We start from the raw sequence: 19,134 nt of genomic DNA on the forward strand, positions 1-19,134 counted from the left end.
ACTCCTCGCGGTCGCTGTCAGCTCAGTTTCACCTCAATTTTATGGGAGAGCTATCCGTTATATTAAATACACCGACATTGATGCGCGGAATCTTATTTGCAAACGAGATTTCGAGGGGCCTGCTGCGGGGCCTCAATTTCGAAACTGTTACTTTCGGGTCCGGTAATCCCGCCGCGACGTGTTTAAGCCTCCAAAAAGGACTCCGCACAATGGCGATCGTGAAACCACTTCTGCCGGATGACACAAGCATACAGAGCGAGTAAACGAGGGGGAAGGGGGAGATGGGAGGAATAGAAGTTGCGGCCGAAAAACCGATTTCCTGCATGAATTGACTTGGTGCAGGAGGGCGCCCTTCCTGTTTACCCGTAGGATCTCCGCCACCTAATTTCGCCTCCTCGATCCCCGCCGTTTTTGCTACCTATTTTTCTTCTCGGTTGCTCGCGACGTGATCCTGTTACATCAAACCGCTCGGAAGAGTCCGCCATAATGGGGACGTTGTGATGTGTCAACGTTGTTCCGTTATTCAAAATTCGCCAGAGGTTTCCTCGATCAACAAATGCAACAGGCAACGCGCAATTTTAAATTTAGTATTAATTTAATTTTTCAATCCCATTACGCACGTTGTGCGATATTATATTTTCTGAATGAAAAATTTTGCGTATGAGATATCGTTGTTCATTAATAGCAATTACGGAAATTTAAACTTAACTCGAAAGGGGCAGAGACACGCGCCGAGATCCCATATACTTCAATATTTCAATGTTACAAGGTAATAATAACGATTCAGATGGTCATGTTTGACTAATTCTCTTCATGCGCCTCTCACAGTCTCATCTCCATCAAGTGTACATGAAAGATCTCAAAGATGGGACAATGACCGAAGAAAACCTATTACAATCGTTGAACGATTAGCCCGATCGTTTTTTCGGATTGGGGCGGCGGGAGGACGGGTGAGGGAAGGCGGCTGTCCGAGGTGGAATCACGGGGAGGGCATTCACTGGCTTTATGAGGCAACAATGACTAGTCATCGACGGGCTTTCGGGATCCCTCTTCTCCTCTTTGTCGAATCGATTGCCCCTCTCGCTCGCGTTCGACTCCGTAGAGGACCGGCGATGATTAACACGCGCGTCTGTATCTTGCCTGTTGAAAAAAAAACAGTTGTTGAAAAAATAAAATAGCGTCGTTTTTTAATTACATACAATCTTATGTAAATTTTCTACAAGAGTGACGATACAAGAAATTGCACCAACTAAAAATAAAAAATTATGCACAATATATAGTTTAAATTTTCTCAATCATCTTCAATATCCGATAAAAAAACAAGAAAATAGTAAGAAAATAATATTTTACACTTTTATGTATATATTTTAATATAATTGTAAAATCTAAAAGAGATTTTTAGTACCTAATGTGAACAATTTAATTACATCGTTTATAATTTTTATTCTCAGTTGGCACAATTTTTTGTATCGTTACGTTTAAATGTAAGACTCGTGTATAGAACAACACAGTTTGGTTTGTTGAACAATTGTTTTTTCAACAGGTAAGATAGATGCTCGTCACGGTCTTGTACGGGAATGAGAGAGAGAGACGATCGAATCGGCATAGGAAGGAAGGAGGATCCGTCTCTTGATTCGATCTGCCGGGGCACGGGCAGACTGCCAAATGAAATAACCCCCGCGATCGCGCGCGATTGTTACCGGCCGCGAGATCATTATTACCTTCGTTCCGTCTCGTTCGAGGCACGGACCGATGTTCATTACGATACCAACATCGTCTTACCGTAATCGTCCGGTCGCGCTAATTGGCAATCTAATTAGATTAATCGTCAAAACTTGGTTTATTAACGTATCAATCTATCCGCGCGCGGACGCGCGCGGATCGACGAGGTGACAGTTCGATTCACCGGGCTGTCGAATGGGGCGCATCCTCGGGCCAGGCCGCTTCGAGCGACAGCGGCGATCCATCGAGAGAGGGTGTCTCTTTCCACGGCGTCCCACGAATTAACATTTTAACACTCCGGGCGCCCCCCGCGGAGGCCCGCCTCCGCCTCATCGAGACTTTTTTCTTCCCCTTCCTCCCCGTCCGCGCGCTTCTTCCGCTGCTTCGCTGCGATGCGCGCCAAGGAGATCCCTCGATCCTGGCCGGCCGATGGAATTAGATTAGCTCGATGACTCGGTCCCGTCATTGGAGCGATTAATCCAATCGGATACGTAGACAGGATCACGCTAGGGGCAATATTACCAAATGAGAATCGCATTCTTTCGGTCATTATTCCTTCTTAGTTCCGGACAATAACGCGAGCAAAGACATCCTGCGGAAAGAAATCTGACGTTTAGCTTTATTTCCTGCTTAGCTTTTTATTTACTTAATTTATACCAGACATCACATTTCTCGAGGTATGTGCTTTTAGAGCAATTATATTTCCTTGAAGAACAAAAACGGTATGAAGATGGATATACACGTTTTAGAAAGCAGCTATTTTTTCACGGATTACTTTAATATAAAATATAGTTATATTAAGGCACAATACGATGCCCTTTTGTACTTCTCGACCGAAGATACATTCAATTTCAATTTTTATTCTGGCTGTGCTAGCCGGATTTGGTTCTCAATTAGATTAGATTAGGCGGGTTTCGAGCGGGTCAGCCGTTGATGCGATTAATCCAGTCGGATGTGTATCGACGCGCATCGGCGAGCCTGCTTCTCGATCCATCGGAAAGCACCGTGAAACACGCCCAGGAAAGGAGAGAGAGAGAGAGAGAGAGAGAGAGAGAGAGGAGAAAGAGCGAGAGGGTACGAGCTAACGGGCGTACAGATGGAGGAGGTGCCGGGGTGAGAAGTCGATCGAGAGCTGCGATCGACCGGTCGACCGGCCCGATCGGAAATCGGGCGTCGAGAGCGTCCTCGAGGCGTTGATACCGCTCCGCGCAGGTACCAAATGGTCTTGGACTCGGTTTCGCAAGGTGCCTCGACGGGCAATCGACGGGCGCGTTCACGTGATTAAGCCCGCAATTAAATCGGTGCGCCGAATTTTCTGGCCCCGCGACTCCCAATACCGATCCGCGGCGAAATGTGTAATTACGCGCTTTTATAGATAATTAAATGATAAAGTCGACTCGCGTCGACTCGGCTCAATCTCCGTCCGTTATGTACATAGCCCCTTTTCATCATTATAACGCGGCGTAATGTAAGACACGATCGCGGCGCGCTGGAGAAAGCCGTCGAAATATATATCTCGTAGTACACTTGCGCAGAAAGGGATCCTCGCGCGTGTATCGTATTACGTAAAAATTTGTAAGCGCTAATAAAAGTCCATGAGGATCTCATGTCGCTCGCTTTTACAGCTTCATATAAAATAATACTATAGATCTCTCACAATAATAGAAACGCGATGCGTCAGTTTGAAGTCGTATAACCGGTATAACTGTAGATTCTATCGGTAGGTATACGCTATTGCATGCACTTTGCGAAATCGTTTCGAGTAATGATTATTTGGCGAGGCTAGAGTACCGGACGTGGCGCGGCGCGGATGAAACTATCGAGTAAAAAAAAAGCGTACAAAAAAAAAGAGAGGGAGAGAGGCAGGGAAAAAAGAGAGGACTCGTGGAAGAAGAAGGGACAGAGGAGCGGGTGCATTGTTTCTGTGGGAGGATCCCATGCATAACTTAGACAGTCGTGCACAGGTGTAAAAGGAGAATGCGCGTGTGGGTATTATGGGATTTCAGGTGGTGGTGAAGGGGAAACGGGAGTGGAGGCGGCAGCGAGAGAAAGAGAGAGAAAAAGACGCGGGGGTAAGGAGTTAGAAGAGGCTGGCACCACAAAGGCGCGAGTTTCGCCAAGTAATCGTGCCCATTAATAACGCTGCTGATCCACCTCCTCTGGCCCCCTCCCCCCCTCCTCCCCACCTTCTACTTTGTTGCTTCTTCACTCCAGGGCTCATGGACACTTGTTCTCTCCTCAAGAAATATAACAAACCGTGCTCTATCTTATTTGATGCGAACCTACCGGGCGATGCTCGCCGATCGCGCGGTAGATTGTATTACGCGGTCCTCCCTCCTTCGATGCACCCGACGCGCTCGCCGTTTTGGCCCTCAGCAATTATAATTTAACAGCTGGAACGCTGTTGCGCGATTTCACGGGAATATATCAATGCGCGAATTCTTTGAAATGGTATTTTCTTAAAAGTTTCATTGTGTGTTTCGTTTTTTAGATAAGAAGATAATCGATGATTATTAAAACGTACTTTACTCTGTTTAATGAATGTGTAAGATAATATATGTAAGATGATAACATTTATATTATAGTTGTCATAGTTATTAATATATTTATCAATAGTGACTAGTTTCTATCGCTGATAGTATAAAGACAATTAATTAAGATAGCACAGGCGTGAACAACACCGAGAAATCACATTTCGTGGAAAAGTTGTCGGACGCCTTGTAGAAATCTGTGAATGAGTTAACTTGCTTCTCCTCGTCTAGTTCTCCGTGTCTTCTTCTCGGGCCATCCTCGAGGATCGGCGCATCGTGCGTGATGCCTCGAATAAAGTCGCGTGCGCCTATTAATAATGCCGCGGCTCCGATAGAAAACGGACGTCGGGAGGAATCTAGGCTGGTCATTTGTACGGGTCGCGGTCGGTTCAATAGCGAACCAGCAGGGCCGGCGCGAATTGTCCCGGCCTGACAGTTCCATCGTGCGCAATCGTTGCGTGCACGCGATATTCCCGAGCTTATTATGCGGACGTGCGTATCGGTCGCGTGGAAATCTCCGCCTGCGATAAGAATATCGATATCGATAAAATGTCGAATCCGTAAATTCCATTTCTTTCATCACAATTAATATTATAAATCTATATGTTCATCAGAAACTATTACTAAATATATTCTGCAGGCTGTAATAAATGATTAAAGCATGATTAAAGAAATGAAAAACATTTCTTTCTTTGCCGATAACGAAATAAATTCTCAATAGATATCTTTCGCGCTCTTTCTCCTTTCTCGGTAATCTCTTTTTATCGTATCGTATTGTGAGATGAGAATTTAAAACTAAAAATTATTAAGGCATGGTTTTACTCTCGTTTATTCGAATTCGATTGCGTATGAGATAAGTATATGCTATACTGTCGCAGATATTTATTTCCTTACATATCTATGTACGCATCTGTATAGAATCCTGGCCCGAGAGATCCGTATAGGATGACGATACAACCCTCGATCGTGACATTCGGCGTACAAATCCCACGATTGATTATTTATTTCAGCCTATGCATCTTGAATCTAAGTTTCACACTCGACGTGAGATTGACCCCACGTGCTTGACCCCCGCGGCAGGATATACAGAAGGGATTACCGGTCCCAAAGTCCTGCCACGCCAAAGTGACTCCGCATTCACGAGTCGAGAGTATCGTTCATGCGGCACCGATCCATTTCGGAGGCTTCGCTCGGTGGACATTTATCCCCGACTTCCTCGACTTAAGAAAACATCGACGGATTACGTCAGTGCGTTACTTTACAAAGCGACGTGGAAATCGGGAAAAGTGTCGTAATATTCAAGAGCACTGTTGCGAAAGAATAGGGCCGAAGCCGTCATACCGATTTTCGATGAACTGTTACGTCAAATTTATTCATTCAGAAACAACGTATATATTACTCCTATTAACATGTCTCTCTCGCTCAGCGATAAAATTATAATTTTGAGGAGGTTTGGCGACGGCGGCCGCGGTGACGAAGGGGTTTTGGAAATTTAATTATAATCTTATTCTTAATGTAAGTGAAATAAGAAAAATAAAATTATAGTTTTTAAAGAAGCTATATGAAATATTATTTATTTTACCTCTCTTTCTTTCTTTCCTCTTTTCAGTACCTAAATTCTTTTCACCCTATATTGATTTCCTCTCATTTAAAACTTCTTGTTCTAAAATCTCAAATTTTTAGAAATGTGGAAAATTCCTGGAAATACAAAAAATTTTTAAAAATGTGAAAAATTCTCGGAAATCTCAATAAAATTCTTGGAATTTTTAGACAGTGTACCTCCTTGCCGATTATGTTCTCTTGATACTTTAAATATTCCATATATTTACATAAACCTATATATTTTTATCTAGTTTTTGCCATAATAGTATCTCGCCATGATAATTTCAATAAAATTTTAAAAAATTAAGATAAATAATTTGAAGAAGTTTTATCGTTGTCGCCGGAACGAGCAGCCTAGCCGGTACATGTGCATTTCGGGGAGATATTCGTTCTCCAACATCGTTACCGCGAAATCTGCGATAAACCGCAAAAGAGAGAATTCAGGACTACTCTCTTGACTCCACCACTCGCAGCTTGCACGAAGAAAAGGAGGATCATGTGCGCTCGTGAGAGAAGAGCTTCGGCTGGCGGTTAGATAGGTATCCCATCTCTTCTATTCCGCTACCCTAGAGAAACGGGATTACGCGAAATCCCGGTCACTTTTATAGGAAGTATATATCCTCTCTCTAGCCAGGGCTATCTAGAACCGTTCCTCTTCACATTCTCCTCTTCTCTTCTCCTATCTCCTTCTCTCTTTCTTCCGTCGTAGAATCCCGCGGCAGAAGGTCAACGTCGGCGATTCGGCTACGATCGAACGTAAGCAGCTGCCAGCTCCAGTCTCTCCTTTAGATATCTCGACTCCGGTCCCTTTTTAACCCTCGGCGAAGGGCCCATCCGGACCTAATTCGCCGTGAAACGAGGAAGGCCGACTTGCGCAAAGGCGCGTAAGCAAGGATTTGGAGATTCAGACGATGACACACTCGCCTCTATCGATTTTCTAATTCATAGAATGAGCGAGCGCGCGACCTCGTGATTCTCGGGAGCCGATCGAGATGCCGTGGGATTTATTCGAGAGCCGCAGTGATAGCGGTTCCTAGTTTATGCTCTGGAAAAAATCCCTGTAGCAAGTCCGACGAATTTGATACTACAATGAAGCTTAAATTTTTCGTTCTTGTAAATTTTTAACTTGTAATCGACTCAAATGTCTTTTTATAAATCTATATATATCTACATAAAAGATAATACATACATACTTGCTTACATAATTTATTAAGCTTAAGAATCACATATAAAAAGTCTTGTTCCATTAATAATTAATTCCATTATTAATTAACATATATGCGAGTTTAAAAAAATTTACTCAAAAATATCCAGCGGTTTTTGGAAGAATAAAATATGCAGCAGGGTTTGGGAAAGGTCAATGAATACAAGTCGCGTAATTAAGTAGATATATCACACATTTATAAATTTTCAAGTAAATACACAGTAGAGAGAGAGATAACGGTTACGGTACAATTTATATAGTTGGTTGCACGGGATGGTGTAACCGTCCTTCACTTTAAACTCCTTCGTCCTGCACACCTTGCGCTTCAACACCTCTCTCGTATATAGATAAAATAACAATTATATATATATATGTATATATAATTAAATATATATATATATATATACACATATATACGAATATCACCTAATCACTCGCAACCGGACTCCGCAGTGCAAAAATCCCTTCCATATACAATCTCGTCTTCACAAGTTGCATCGTACAAAATCTCTACAGATATAATTTCTTCGCCATAACGCGGCAAAAAGAATTATTTCCGCCAACTTATTGTTACACTCGTTCATTAAAGGGATAGCATCTCAGATACTGCCGTTGTAACAGGAGAGAAACAAATTCGATCGTAAAAAGTTAACGTGCGACCTTTATCACGCACGGTAACGTGTCGTTACAATTTATCACCGAGTTTCCCGAGCGGAGATGTATCTTCGCGAGATGCCAGTCAGAGTCGCATTAATTAATATATTTAATGCAGTCGAATAGGCATGAGATCGGATCGCAAACCAATTCCGATGTTAGGAGTAGCTACGGAATGTTCTTCCGCTGTTTTTTCGTTTTTTTTTATTGTATGGCTCGTGTATGACACGATTTCCTCTTATTACCGAACTCATTAACACGTCGAATGTGACATCGAGGTTGTCGCGCGCAACTACCGATATTATCATATCGCGGAGCGGGATTCATCTACGCTTCGCTGTAATCACGGCGTTATCTCGTTCGCGATTGCTGCCTCGATTTACATGTAAACACCTCGTCCAGTAAGACTCAATTAAGTTACGTCTTTTAATTAATAAAAGGATACTAATCGACATTCATCTAAATCCCTCCCTCTGTCCCGATACATCGCACGGTTATTACAAATAGCAAAAAAAAAATATTTGAGTTTTTAAAAAAGATGGGATTCGCTATTGAATTATTGTTCGTGTATCATATCGTAATGAATATGTTATTCCCGATGACAATAAGAGACTGGCTGTTTGTGATAAGATTATTAGCTTGTTACGAAACTCGATAGAGATTTAAATATTTGAAACATTATACTTGTAAAATGTGTCCGCGAGCGGATTGTCTTCAAAACAAAGCGAAGCGTCGACAGGCTTTTAATGCCACTCATGATTAATTGTGACTAGTCGTAAAAAAAAATACGCAATTCTCGCTCTCGCGTGTTTGTTTTGCTAACGATGTCAATAGAATTTTGCAATCTACGCGTATTGTCGGTCGGACAGCGCGCTAACTAAACAATACGACTCGATCGCGTACGAGTTATATCATCGCCGTCGCGCGAGCACGCGATTTATCACACGACACCGCCATGCGCCATTGTTTCTAATCGCCGAAAGAATTTTGCTCACGACATCGCCCGATAATGACATTACGGCGCCACGATGCGGGCGAAATGGAATCATTAATAATTCCGTAACGATATTATTATCGGCACGCGTGATTGATTAAGAGAACCCCGGGTTCTCTCTCTCTCGCTCTCCCTCTCTTTCTCACCCGAGCCCGAAGCGAAAAGAAATTCATTTCGTGGGAGCCGCATGTCGGCGGCGCGACATCGTCCGAGATAACGATACAACATCGTCATGCTCGCGACGAGAGAGAAAGAAACACGTATACGGCGGAATAAAACCATTAATAATTCCATAATAATCAGTTATACGGCGCGTGTGTGATTTATCAAAGGTCGCGCATTGATTTCGAGTCGTCCAGGAAAATTCAACGTCGTCTCGGTGTCCGGTGATAACGCGACGATATTATCGGCGATATCGACATCGACGATCGGGAGAAAAACAACTGGATCTGCGGTTCCGCGGGAATAAATCGGGTGTCAAGTCGAGGCAGCAGGACAGATGAGAATACGGACGGTTTTAAAGCGCGAAAGAAAGAGGTGTGAAAGGAGAGAGAGAGAGAAAGGAAGAGAGATAGACAGACGATGAGAGGAGGGGAGACGGTGAGAGAGAGACGGGGAAAGAGAGGAATAGAAAGAGAAATAGAGAGAGAGCATCGTAATGCTATACATTGTACATATACACATCTATAATCACATAATATTCGATTAAAGATTGGTCGGTATGTATGCGTGATTTATCATTTAATTTATTTTAAGTTAAAACCTCTTTTTACAATGGTATCTTACAATGTGTCACTTTTTACATCCAATAAACATCCTCGCCGTACGTCCGCGTGTGCGAAAGGATCGCTCCGGCACTTCATCTCTTTCTCCCCCTTTCTCCCTCAAAGTCCTCTCTCTCTCGTCGTCTCGTCGCACCCCCTAATTTTTCACCCACCGTTAACTCTCTTCTCGCGCGTTTGTGCGGATGCGATCGACCTCTCTTAAAAATCATATATATATATATATATATATTTTTCTTATTTGTTTTTACACAGGGCTACACGCTACTTCCTAATAATACTATTAATAGATGCTTCCTTCCTCTCCTCCTTCCACGGCCCCCTTTCCGATCTGGACGCGCGAAGACCTCGCACGAAAATGACCATCGATATCGACTTTTCTTTTTTGCTTTCGTCCCCTCAGTCTTTTTGGAAAATCGCCGCCACTCGTCGTCCCCCCGTGGGATCCCGAAGGGCCACCTTGTGCCCAGCTTCGTTTTACGTCCTCGCGGCGGGAGGAAAAGATACCGCGCGATATCCTCCCGAAATCACGAACGTCGTGTCTGCCCTCTCTTTCCCCCTTTTCAACTCTCCTCCCTTCTCACCCTCGTAATTACCTATGTACGTCTATTTAGTCGCAAAAAACATACGCGAGTGGTAAAACCTCTAAAATCGAAAAATCACAATGTGTTCGGAGAACCCAAGCGAGTGAGTCTTTCACGAGTAGCGATCAATCAATGGACAATCGACCGATGATGACCGATAGCGATAATGACAATGCTAATGATCACCCGGCGCGTCTCACCCCTGTACGACATCTCGTACGTCGTGTGTTCACTCGCCGATGAGTCTTCAATTATATCCTGTTGACTATTTATATGCATGGTTGTTTATGATGCGCAATTAGTTGCTAATTATGCACAATCACTTAATGCGCGCGACGGTCGCCCGCCCCGCGTGTTCCAATATATATTTATAATACATATATTTTATTTTCTTTCATTTGCATATATATATATATACTATATTATTACAATAACGATACACAATTTCGAAGATACAAAATTTACACTTGCCTTTTAGTCGCGTATTTCTCGTGTTTCTTGCGCTGACTGTTGCTGTTCAGTGTGTGTGTGTGTGTGTGTGTGTGTGTGTGTGTGTGTGTGTGTGTGTGTGTGTGTAAGTGTGGATTCTTCGTGTGTCCGCCGTGACTAAATTATGAAGCTAAACGCTCGTGCGATCCGGCGATCGCATCGACGCGTCCGGGTTGAGCCGATCGATCGCGATCGTCGGAGGCTTCTGTATATAATTTACGAATTTATTCTACGCGCTTGTTTTTTATTACACTTACGTAAACTATCACTAACCGGGTACGACACACAGAACGGTGCTGGACCAATGGACGCCGACAGTGGACAGATAGAGGCAAGGTATACAATCGAAAATCCTAAGAAAAACAAAATAGGGAAAAAGCTCGATTTTCGGAGACTACCGGTGTGTTGATCCCGCGACCGATGCTCAATTCACTTCGAGATATCGTGGAAAGGCGTTTCAATTCCTGGGAAATAAATTGCGTTTCTCGCGTTGATCGGTGAAGCTCGATCGACTCTTTGGAAAGGGACTGAATTCCGCGCGCGCGATATATTGGCTGTACCATAAATGTTCTCTAAAAACTGCGCACTGCGCCGGGCGATCGAACACGCCCCCCCTCGATTATTGCTGGCGCTCGCGTCTACTTGATTAAAAATGCGTTCTTTAAGCCGCCGGAAGGAGAAACATCAATTTTTTTTTTTAATTAACGATCTAGATTGCTACATAGTGAAAAGTAGTCGCTCTTTGAAAAGAGGGAACGTTACGACGTTCTCTCTTTCGAAAGAGTCCGCGTAGGATATAGCGAGCTTCGTAAATTACGTTTGCGAGACTGTTAATTGCCGTTACGTTTAATTGCGGCCGAACGACACACGCGGCTTCGACGAGTCCCTCGGAAACTCTGCACACGCGACACGCGAAACTCGTCGGCGCGCGACTCGACGGCGAGGGATCTCTGAGGAACGTCCAAACGATCCCGCACCGAGTTACGAACGCCCGTTAATAAACATCTTCCTTTGAAATTGCACGATAACCGCGTCGACCGTTCCGGAACCCCGCGCACTTGCGGCACTCCGCGCGACTCTTCGCACTCGGAAATCGATTTTGGGCGCGAAGCGTGGAAATCCAGCGGATTTTTTTTGCGCCGCCGGGACCGTCGCGCGGGTGGACCGCAACGTGTTACGGTCCCGCGCGACGGTCCGGACTCCGGCCAGAGATCGCTCGCCCAGAATCGCTCCGAGGAGTCACCTAAAACAGGTCATCATCACGCACACGCGCATCCGCTCGTCCCACATGCACTCGCTCACGCACACACGCTCGGTACACGCGCACATAATATATAAATTCTTGTATTCTATATATTTATTTACATGCTATATATCATATATAAGACTCAATACAATAGCTGATTTTTTTCCTTTGTACTTGGGGCCGGGGCTCGATGGCCCTACATTGAAACTTTACATATTTACATGAGCTTTCACTTGAGAAAGATCCGACAGGCGCGCGCGCTCTTTACGGCCAGTGCACAAGGACGTTGTGAGTCCCAGGATCCCGCGCGTCGGGATTTTCGGTGTCGTGTCGGTGATCGATCGTGGCCCCTTGGCGAGGTGGCCCGCGTGCGAGAAAGAGAAGAGGAGCGGTTTTGTGTGTGTTTAGTTTTCTTTTTTTTCTGGTTTTTTCTTTTTTTTTTACATTACAACGAGACAGTGGTGGGCTGCGTCCTGAGCTGCTAGTCACTCGCGATTCATGTGTACTCCGATCGCCAGCCGGTCTGAAACCAGACAAAGATTACCACACTCTTTGAGATGCTCTACTTGTCGGCCGCGCGAGTGAAGGCTCTCCTTTCGCGTGCGCGCGCCGGCGCGATTAATATTACCGCTTGGAAACAGAGACGGACGTGGTAACTGACACTAGCAGCGGCGATCGAAACTTCAGAATAATATTCAGAATAACGTGTCTCGCGTCGAAAACGTAACGTTCACATTTTGTATATGGAATTTTTTTTTAATTTCTGTATCAAGCGAGACTGAAACATTTGGAAGTTATGAATCTAAATGACACGCGGTCAAATCATTTCGCTGTCGCGAGATAACTGCAGCGCGTCAAGCCCGGTTCACAACTCGAGGAGAATCGGCAAACTCCACGCGGTAGATCCCGATCGATTATCGGCGGCCGAAGCCTTTGGTCAATCGCCGATGAAGGTAACAATCGTGCACTCACCATTGCGTTCGTCGTGGCCGCCAGCTGCAGACCCTGTAGACTCGTCATGTGATGAGAATGGGAATGCGAATGCGAGTGCGGGTGGATGGGGGGCGGCGCCGGTGGCGCAAATCCCTGATGAAGACCTCCGGCCACGCCGACACCCGTGTGATACATGTAATGCTGCATCGCCGGATGCATCGTGTGATGATGCTGCGATGTACCTGGAACAAGTAATGGGAAACGTCGTCCTTTTAAAATCCCACCTTGCGCGCATGAATTTCGCATAAGAGACCTCGAGAGATACGGCGTGATTCTTTCCGTTCCGTGCTGAATCGTTCGCAGAGGCGATTATATTGAGAAACGTCGTACAATTGCGAATCTTCGCGTTACCGCTAAGTTAAATCTAAATTTAAAACGCAAATAAGGTAAATGTACGTATGTCTGGACATTTTTATCATTTTAGTCCTTAAATAAGTTATAACGCGAATTAAAATCAAAGAATCAAAGATAAAAATATTTTCCTTGTATTATATTTTTATCTTTGATTTTAATTCGCGTTATATTTATTTAAGAACTAAAATGATAAAGGTGTCCAGACATAGGTCTTACGTGTCCAGGCATTGGTACATTGTACCTTAAGTCTTTTTCTTGCGATTTAGATGTAGAAGATAATCTCTCTGTCTCTAGCGTTATGTATATTTATAATATAATAATAATGTACGGAACTTTGCTAAATTGCGGCTTTATTAAATTTGAAATAGAAAAATCTTTTCGTATATAAGCTGAAGAATTCGACTTACCCATCGGCGATCCAAATCCTGAGTGGAAGGGCTTGTTGTCGAGATCAAGGTGTCCGCTGGCCTTGATCATGTCGCCCATGACGCCACCGAGGCCTAGGCAGCCGCCGGCCTTCTTCTTCTTGCTTTTCGACGAGAGCTTCCTGTTTCTCGTCTGGATGCCCTCCTTCTTCATCGTCAGCGGCCGGTTCACCTGCAACAGTCGAAGTCAACAGTTCGCTAAGTTTAGAATTTATACTACGTAGGAAGCGCGATTTGTCGCGCGCGACAAACGCGGCTCATTCCATTATTAGCGCGGTGGACGAAATAGCCTAACTAGTGGGAATTTATAATAGCGTCGATAAGGACAGACCCGTTAATTGAATCTCAAAGAAATGAAGGCGATACGTAACACAGCCACATCGTCGCGACATTTCCGTGAGACAGTTTTAAGAAAGAGAATAAAGGAATTGTATGTAATGAAGGACATGAAAAAACAGCCGAGGAAGGACCGTAAAATTACCGAGACGCGAACAATGCGGTGACGTAACGGGAAAGAAAGAGAGAGAAATAAGAAGGAAGCATCGTCGGAAGATGTTATTCATTGGAGTGCAACGCGCGATGCGTTTTCTCCGTTCGACCGGCGCGGCGCGGCGATGCTCGGCAATGCGCTCGGTACACGGGATCGTAAATCATCGCATGTTGCATGTTCGACGGACGGCAGAGCGCGCGAGGAATACCCTTCTTTATTCTAAACTTCAATCTGCGATTTTTCCTCTCCCGCGACGTTCCATTCGGATTCTCATACCCGTCCCCCCGTCCATCACGGCACGCCACCGCGCTAAATCAATTCTCATTGCGTTCTTCTCGCCCGCGAAAGTCGGACAGCCTGTCAAACAGCACACGTCTATCTATTCCTACGATTTAATTTAATTTATAATACTGAATTTAAGAAGACACAGTCCGATTAAACGTTTTCCTTTAATTATTATTCGAAAGATGCACAGGTTAATATTAGCAGTCTCTCGTCCGTTATCTCGGAATTGATTCTGGAAGCGAAACGAGAAGACGTCGCGACGAGGGACCGAGCGCGGCGCACATCACTGACGTAATCTCGTCGGCTTTGCCAGACGAGAGAGCGCGCAATTAAGGAATCCCTCAGATTCCTGGTAGTCTCTGGTAGCCGGTGCAATTAACGAATCGACAGTCCTCGAGCGCAATTCGCGAGACGCTACGTCACCGTTGCGCGTCTTTTTCGCGCGCGACCACGCCTCGTCCGCGCATTCACACGGAGAAGAGCGTCGCGGGTATTGTTTCCCCGTCGAAGAAGAAGAAGAAGAAGAAGGAGGCGTAGGAGGTCGTCGGCTTCTCATTTCGATCGAAATTAACGATAATACGCCTGCTAAAAATAAACGGTCGAGCAAACGGGACGCCGGCGCCGCGGCACTCGGTGCGACGCGATGCGTGGCAATCCGCGAACGATCCGCGAACTCTCGACTTGAGAACAGCCGCTGGCGGCGAGTGAAATCATTGACGTATTGTCATTACAACAATAATGTAATCTCGAAGGAAAATCGATCGGCATGAGGCGAGCCGCGCCTACGGCATTGTTTTTTCTTTCCGTTTTTTTTTTCGTTAACATGAAAACGCAGTAGAAGCATAGACGCTTCGAAGGTGCGGGTTGCATCTGCCCTGTCTACAATATGAAAATTATCCGTTAAAAAGGATAATAACTACGTAGAGAATGAAAAAAAAAAAAAGAAGGAAGTCCGGTACGGGCGCGCGCGGCTTCGTGCACTTTTATTAATTAATCCGTTATTTACACACCGATGCCTAACGCAGGCGCGCGTTGTCCGCGATGCATCATTCATCGGCATGAAAGCGTATTCGCGCGGCACGCACGCATTCACGAAAGAAGACAACCTGCGTTGTATCTATTTTATGTAAGGGGTGATCACGCTTGGAAGGAAAATTACTACCTTTCAACTCTGTATTCAGAAAAGAATACTGGAAAGAATGACAAAGTTCAATCGTTATACGCATCGTATGAATGCGATTATCTGAAATAGCGAAGAATACGGAGAAATATTAAGTAAAATGGAAGTGTCGGCAGAACAAGGAAATATAAAATCGAACTCCGATTATGGACTCGCGATAGTCAATAAGATAAATCATGTACGGTCAAACGAAAGTTCAGCTTGGCTCGCGTCTCGAGAGTTCAATTGGACTGACGATAAAAATACGCTCCGCGAAAGAAAGAAAACGTAACAACGAGCGTCAGCTCGAAGGAGAACTTAATTATCGGCTCACCCTGTATATACGACGAAACGCGCGCTCGTGTGCGTGCCAGAGATACACGCGCGTTCCGTGCGGTGCTTAAGTACGAAATAAGTATGGTATGCAAGTGTTGTGTATTGCATCGGGTCGGGCGGGGGGGGGGGAGGATGGAGGGGCGGAAGGGAGGGGGAGAAGAATCGCGGCGCTTTGTAGTCGCCGCGACGTGACACAACTGCCAACTTGGGGGAAAAGGTTCCCGGTATTGCGCTTGGACGCGAGGAAGATTGTGTGCGAGCGCGTCCGTGCGTATGTGTGTGAGGCGCATCATCCTCCTCCCTTTCCTTCCCCTGCGCGCTTGACCGCCCGCAGCCCCCGCGACGCGATTTTTTTTTTCCACTCGTCTTTCGCACCACCCAAAGCCCGGCGCCGCGTCCAGACGGTCAACGACTCTTTTCGGAATTACGCAATTGGCCGAATTTGTCGAATTAACGGTCGTTTTCTCGCTCTCTTAGGATGAAAGGGCGCGACGACTCTTTGCGCGCAAGCATTTTTTTGTCATCCAGCCACGACTGACGCGCGCAGGAAAAAAGTTTCGCGATAATCGGATACGAAGCACTACGATAAATGGTCCATTACGAGATAAATGTTAAAATCATTGTCCGATTATATTAGTGCCTACCACGTGTATCGCTTTGCAGGCATCCGAAAATAAGAAATATAGCTACCAAATTTTAATTCTTGCCTTAAAGATATTAAATATGTATAAATAGAAAATTATGATACCTTGCAATTGTTACGTTGCTTCGCTATTCTAATTACGCTAAGATCGTACGAAATACTAGCTATCCGCTAATGGATCTTTTAATGAGCGACAGAGCGACCAGATGAGCGGTCGAGAGAGCGACGCGGCGAGAGACGAGCGGACGTAAAGGTAGGCCGCGAAAGCTCGAACCAATTTGAATACAATACCAACGGATTTAATAGGAACCACCGGAGGGTCGTGAGAGTTCGCGGGTGTCCGAAAGTGCGAGGTGCAAACAAAAGAGACGAGGCCGCGGCGAGGAGAGAAAGGGAAATAAAGGGGAAACGTACCCAATTGGCGGAAAAGAGTGGACATGGAAAGAAAAGGAAAAAACGAGGCAGGAAAAAATAAGAGAGAAGAAAGGCGAAAAATAAACGACGAGATAAGGTGGAAGCGGACGGGGGGAGGATGAACGAGGTGGAGGAAAGACCGGGAGCTCGTATGCAGATTGATGTGATCGCACACGATGCAACTGCACGCGGATCGCATACGAAATTGCATCGTAGCCGAGACGTATCGCGGATAGGGGCAAATAAATGAAAAATCTAGTCACCGAAAAACCGGCACAGTAATGTACTCTGATCTATTTATCGATCGATCGGCACCAAAATTGTGATCGCCGTTCTCGCACTCGTCCAGAAATCGCCTTCGTTCCACTCGTATCGTGAACAAACCACTTTCGACGTTGCAGGATGCTTTAAAATATCCGTCGCAGCGAATTTCAAACAGGCGATGTGATGAGTAGCCCTTCACGGTGATAATAGCATAAATAATAATGCCGAGCCCGGAGCAATAATTATGGCCGTTTCGCAGCGCCCGTTTGATATGGTAGATAATCTCAACGTTAACCGACGTTGATGATGCCATATAATTCATTATCAGTCTTAACAGAATTATAAGATGAAGATATTTACGAACTTCGTAAAGGTCGAAGATTTTTCACGTCGTTAATTCAGTTCCGTCACATTCGCGAATGTAGACGGGCGGACAATCCGACGAGTAATTTAAGATTTTCCACGACAAGTCACGTAATTAAAGCTAGATAACGGGCGGGCCTGACACGACGAGCACAAAGGTTTAATCTTCTCATATAACATAAACGCGGCGAAGAGGAATTTCCATTGTTGTTTATTAAGAGAACGAGAAGGCAATGAAACAGGACGAAGACCTGTACTTCACGGCTCATATCTGCGAAGGTGAAGAAGAAGAAGATGACTGGAGGACGACCAGAGAATCCTCACGTAGAACAGAGGCACCTTGTCTTTTCCGATATGGATCTCGATCTCGTCGGTCGCTGTTACGCGCGCGCGCGTGTATGTGTGTGTCACGTTCGATGTATGCGTGCGCGTATGTACTGCGGATAGAATATATATATATATATATATATATATCTGACACTGTGATTGACCGATAAGAGAAATAATTTTAGGACTGCTCCCGCTTTGCCTCCCTCCAGTTGTCTTGAAAAAGAAGCTTGGGACAGAAGGATCGTTCCGCCTCGAGACGGGACTCACCTCGACAAAAAAAAAATGTTGAAGCGTTTCCTGGTAAATAGACCCTTCATCTATTTCCCCTTTCGAGACATCTGGTTAAATTTCGACGATGAATTTAGCGATGATAATTACCGAGAATTATATCAGGTTCGATTTAAGCAGATAAATCCGAATGGGAATTTAATTGGTTACGAAAAAGATAAATTTTGCATGTGAAAAAATTTTCCTCCCAGGAGATAAACAGTTTACTCAAACTGCGTTATGCTAATTCTGCATTTTGCAGTCGCGACACACGTCGGAAGCTAGCTCCACGAAAACGTTGAGCCTCCCGTCGATAAAAGGGCCGATTCGCGAGGAAGTTGTAAAATCGAGTTACGCAGAAGTCCGAATTACGTCGAAGTCTGTCGATGCCACTTGATATGCTCGCGGCGATCCCTCGTATAAGATGTACCGCGTGTCTCTCGCCCCAGCACAAGTCGATTGGCAGGAATTCGACGGTAATTTTGTCGTCGGATACGCGACTGCGATAAGTATGACGATTGCGAGAGAGATTAAAATTTTGTTTTCGAAAATATTGATGTCACATCGGAAAATCTCCTTACTTTTTCTATTCCGAATAGCGCGTGCGTTCACCCGCTTTTTTTAACTGTCGAAGAGAAGAGACAGATTGCTTGCTCGTTAGGCCTTACACTTTGCAGAACCAAGAAAGATTGCAAGATTTACAAGCGCGATTGGGTCTCAACAATGTTGAGGCATCGATGAGGCATCGATGCGAACCTGATCGCGAGTTCCCATCGTTCCCGCCTTTCTCGGAAAGCACGCACTGGCAAAACGTCGACACGTTGTTTGTCGCGAGCTAATCCATGCAAGTCCGTGTAATACTAGAAGTTCGGCGCCTCGGACTCGGGTCCGGGGCCACGACGTTGGCGTACGCACGAAAGGCCGAGGGTCCAGGTCGGTCCTCCGACCAGGAGGTCCTCCCGCGTGATGAGCGTGCTAGCCAGCATCTTGGATTACAGCTGAC

General features: G+C 45.2%; 1 protein-coding gene across 1 annotated transcript in view; it reads right to left on the bottom strand.

The window, feature by feature from the left end:
* Window positions 1-7,234: 7,234 nt before the first annotated feature.
* LOC139770847 (uncharacterized) overlaps window positions 7,235-19,134 on the bottom strand; it is an 82,141-nt gene continuing 70,241 nt past the window's right edge. Inside the window, exons 7-9 of the mRNA XM_071703100.1 lie at window positions 13,563-13,752; window positions 12,781-12,983; window positions 7,235-12,331 (exon numbers count right to left, since the gene is read on the bottom strand). Coding sequence (XP_071559201.1) covers window positions 12,305-12,331; window positions 12,781-12,983; window positions 13,563-13,752 — 420 coding nt within the window. The 3' untranslated portion in view covers window positions 7,235-12,304. The remainder of the gene's footprint in view (window positions 12,332-12,780; window positions 12,984-13,562; window positions 13,753-19,134) is intronic.

Source organism: Temnothorax nylanderi, unplaced genomic scaffold (genome assembly GCF_030848795.1).
Source record: "Temnothorax nylanderi isolate EJ_2023f unplaced genomic scaffold, tnyl_v1.0 TNYL_tig0033_pilon, whole genome shotgun sequence".
Lineage (NCBI taxonomy): Eukaryota > Metazoa > Arthropoda > Insecta > Hymenoptera > Formicidae > Temnothorax > Temnothorax nylanderi.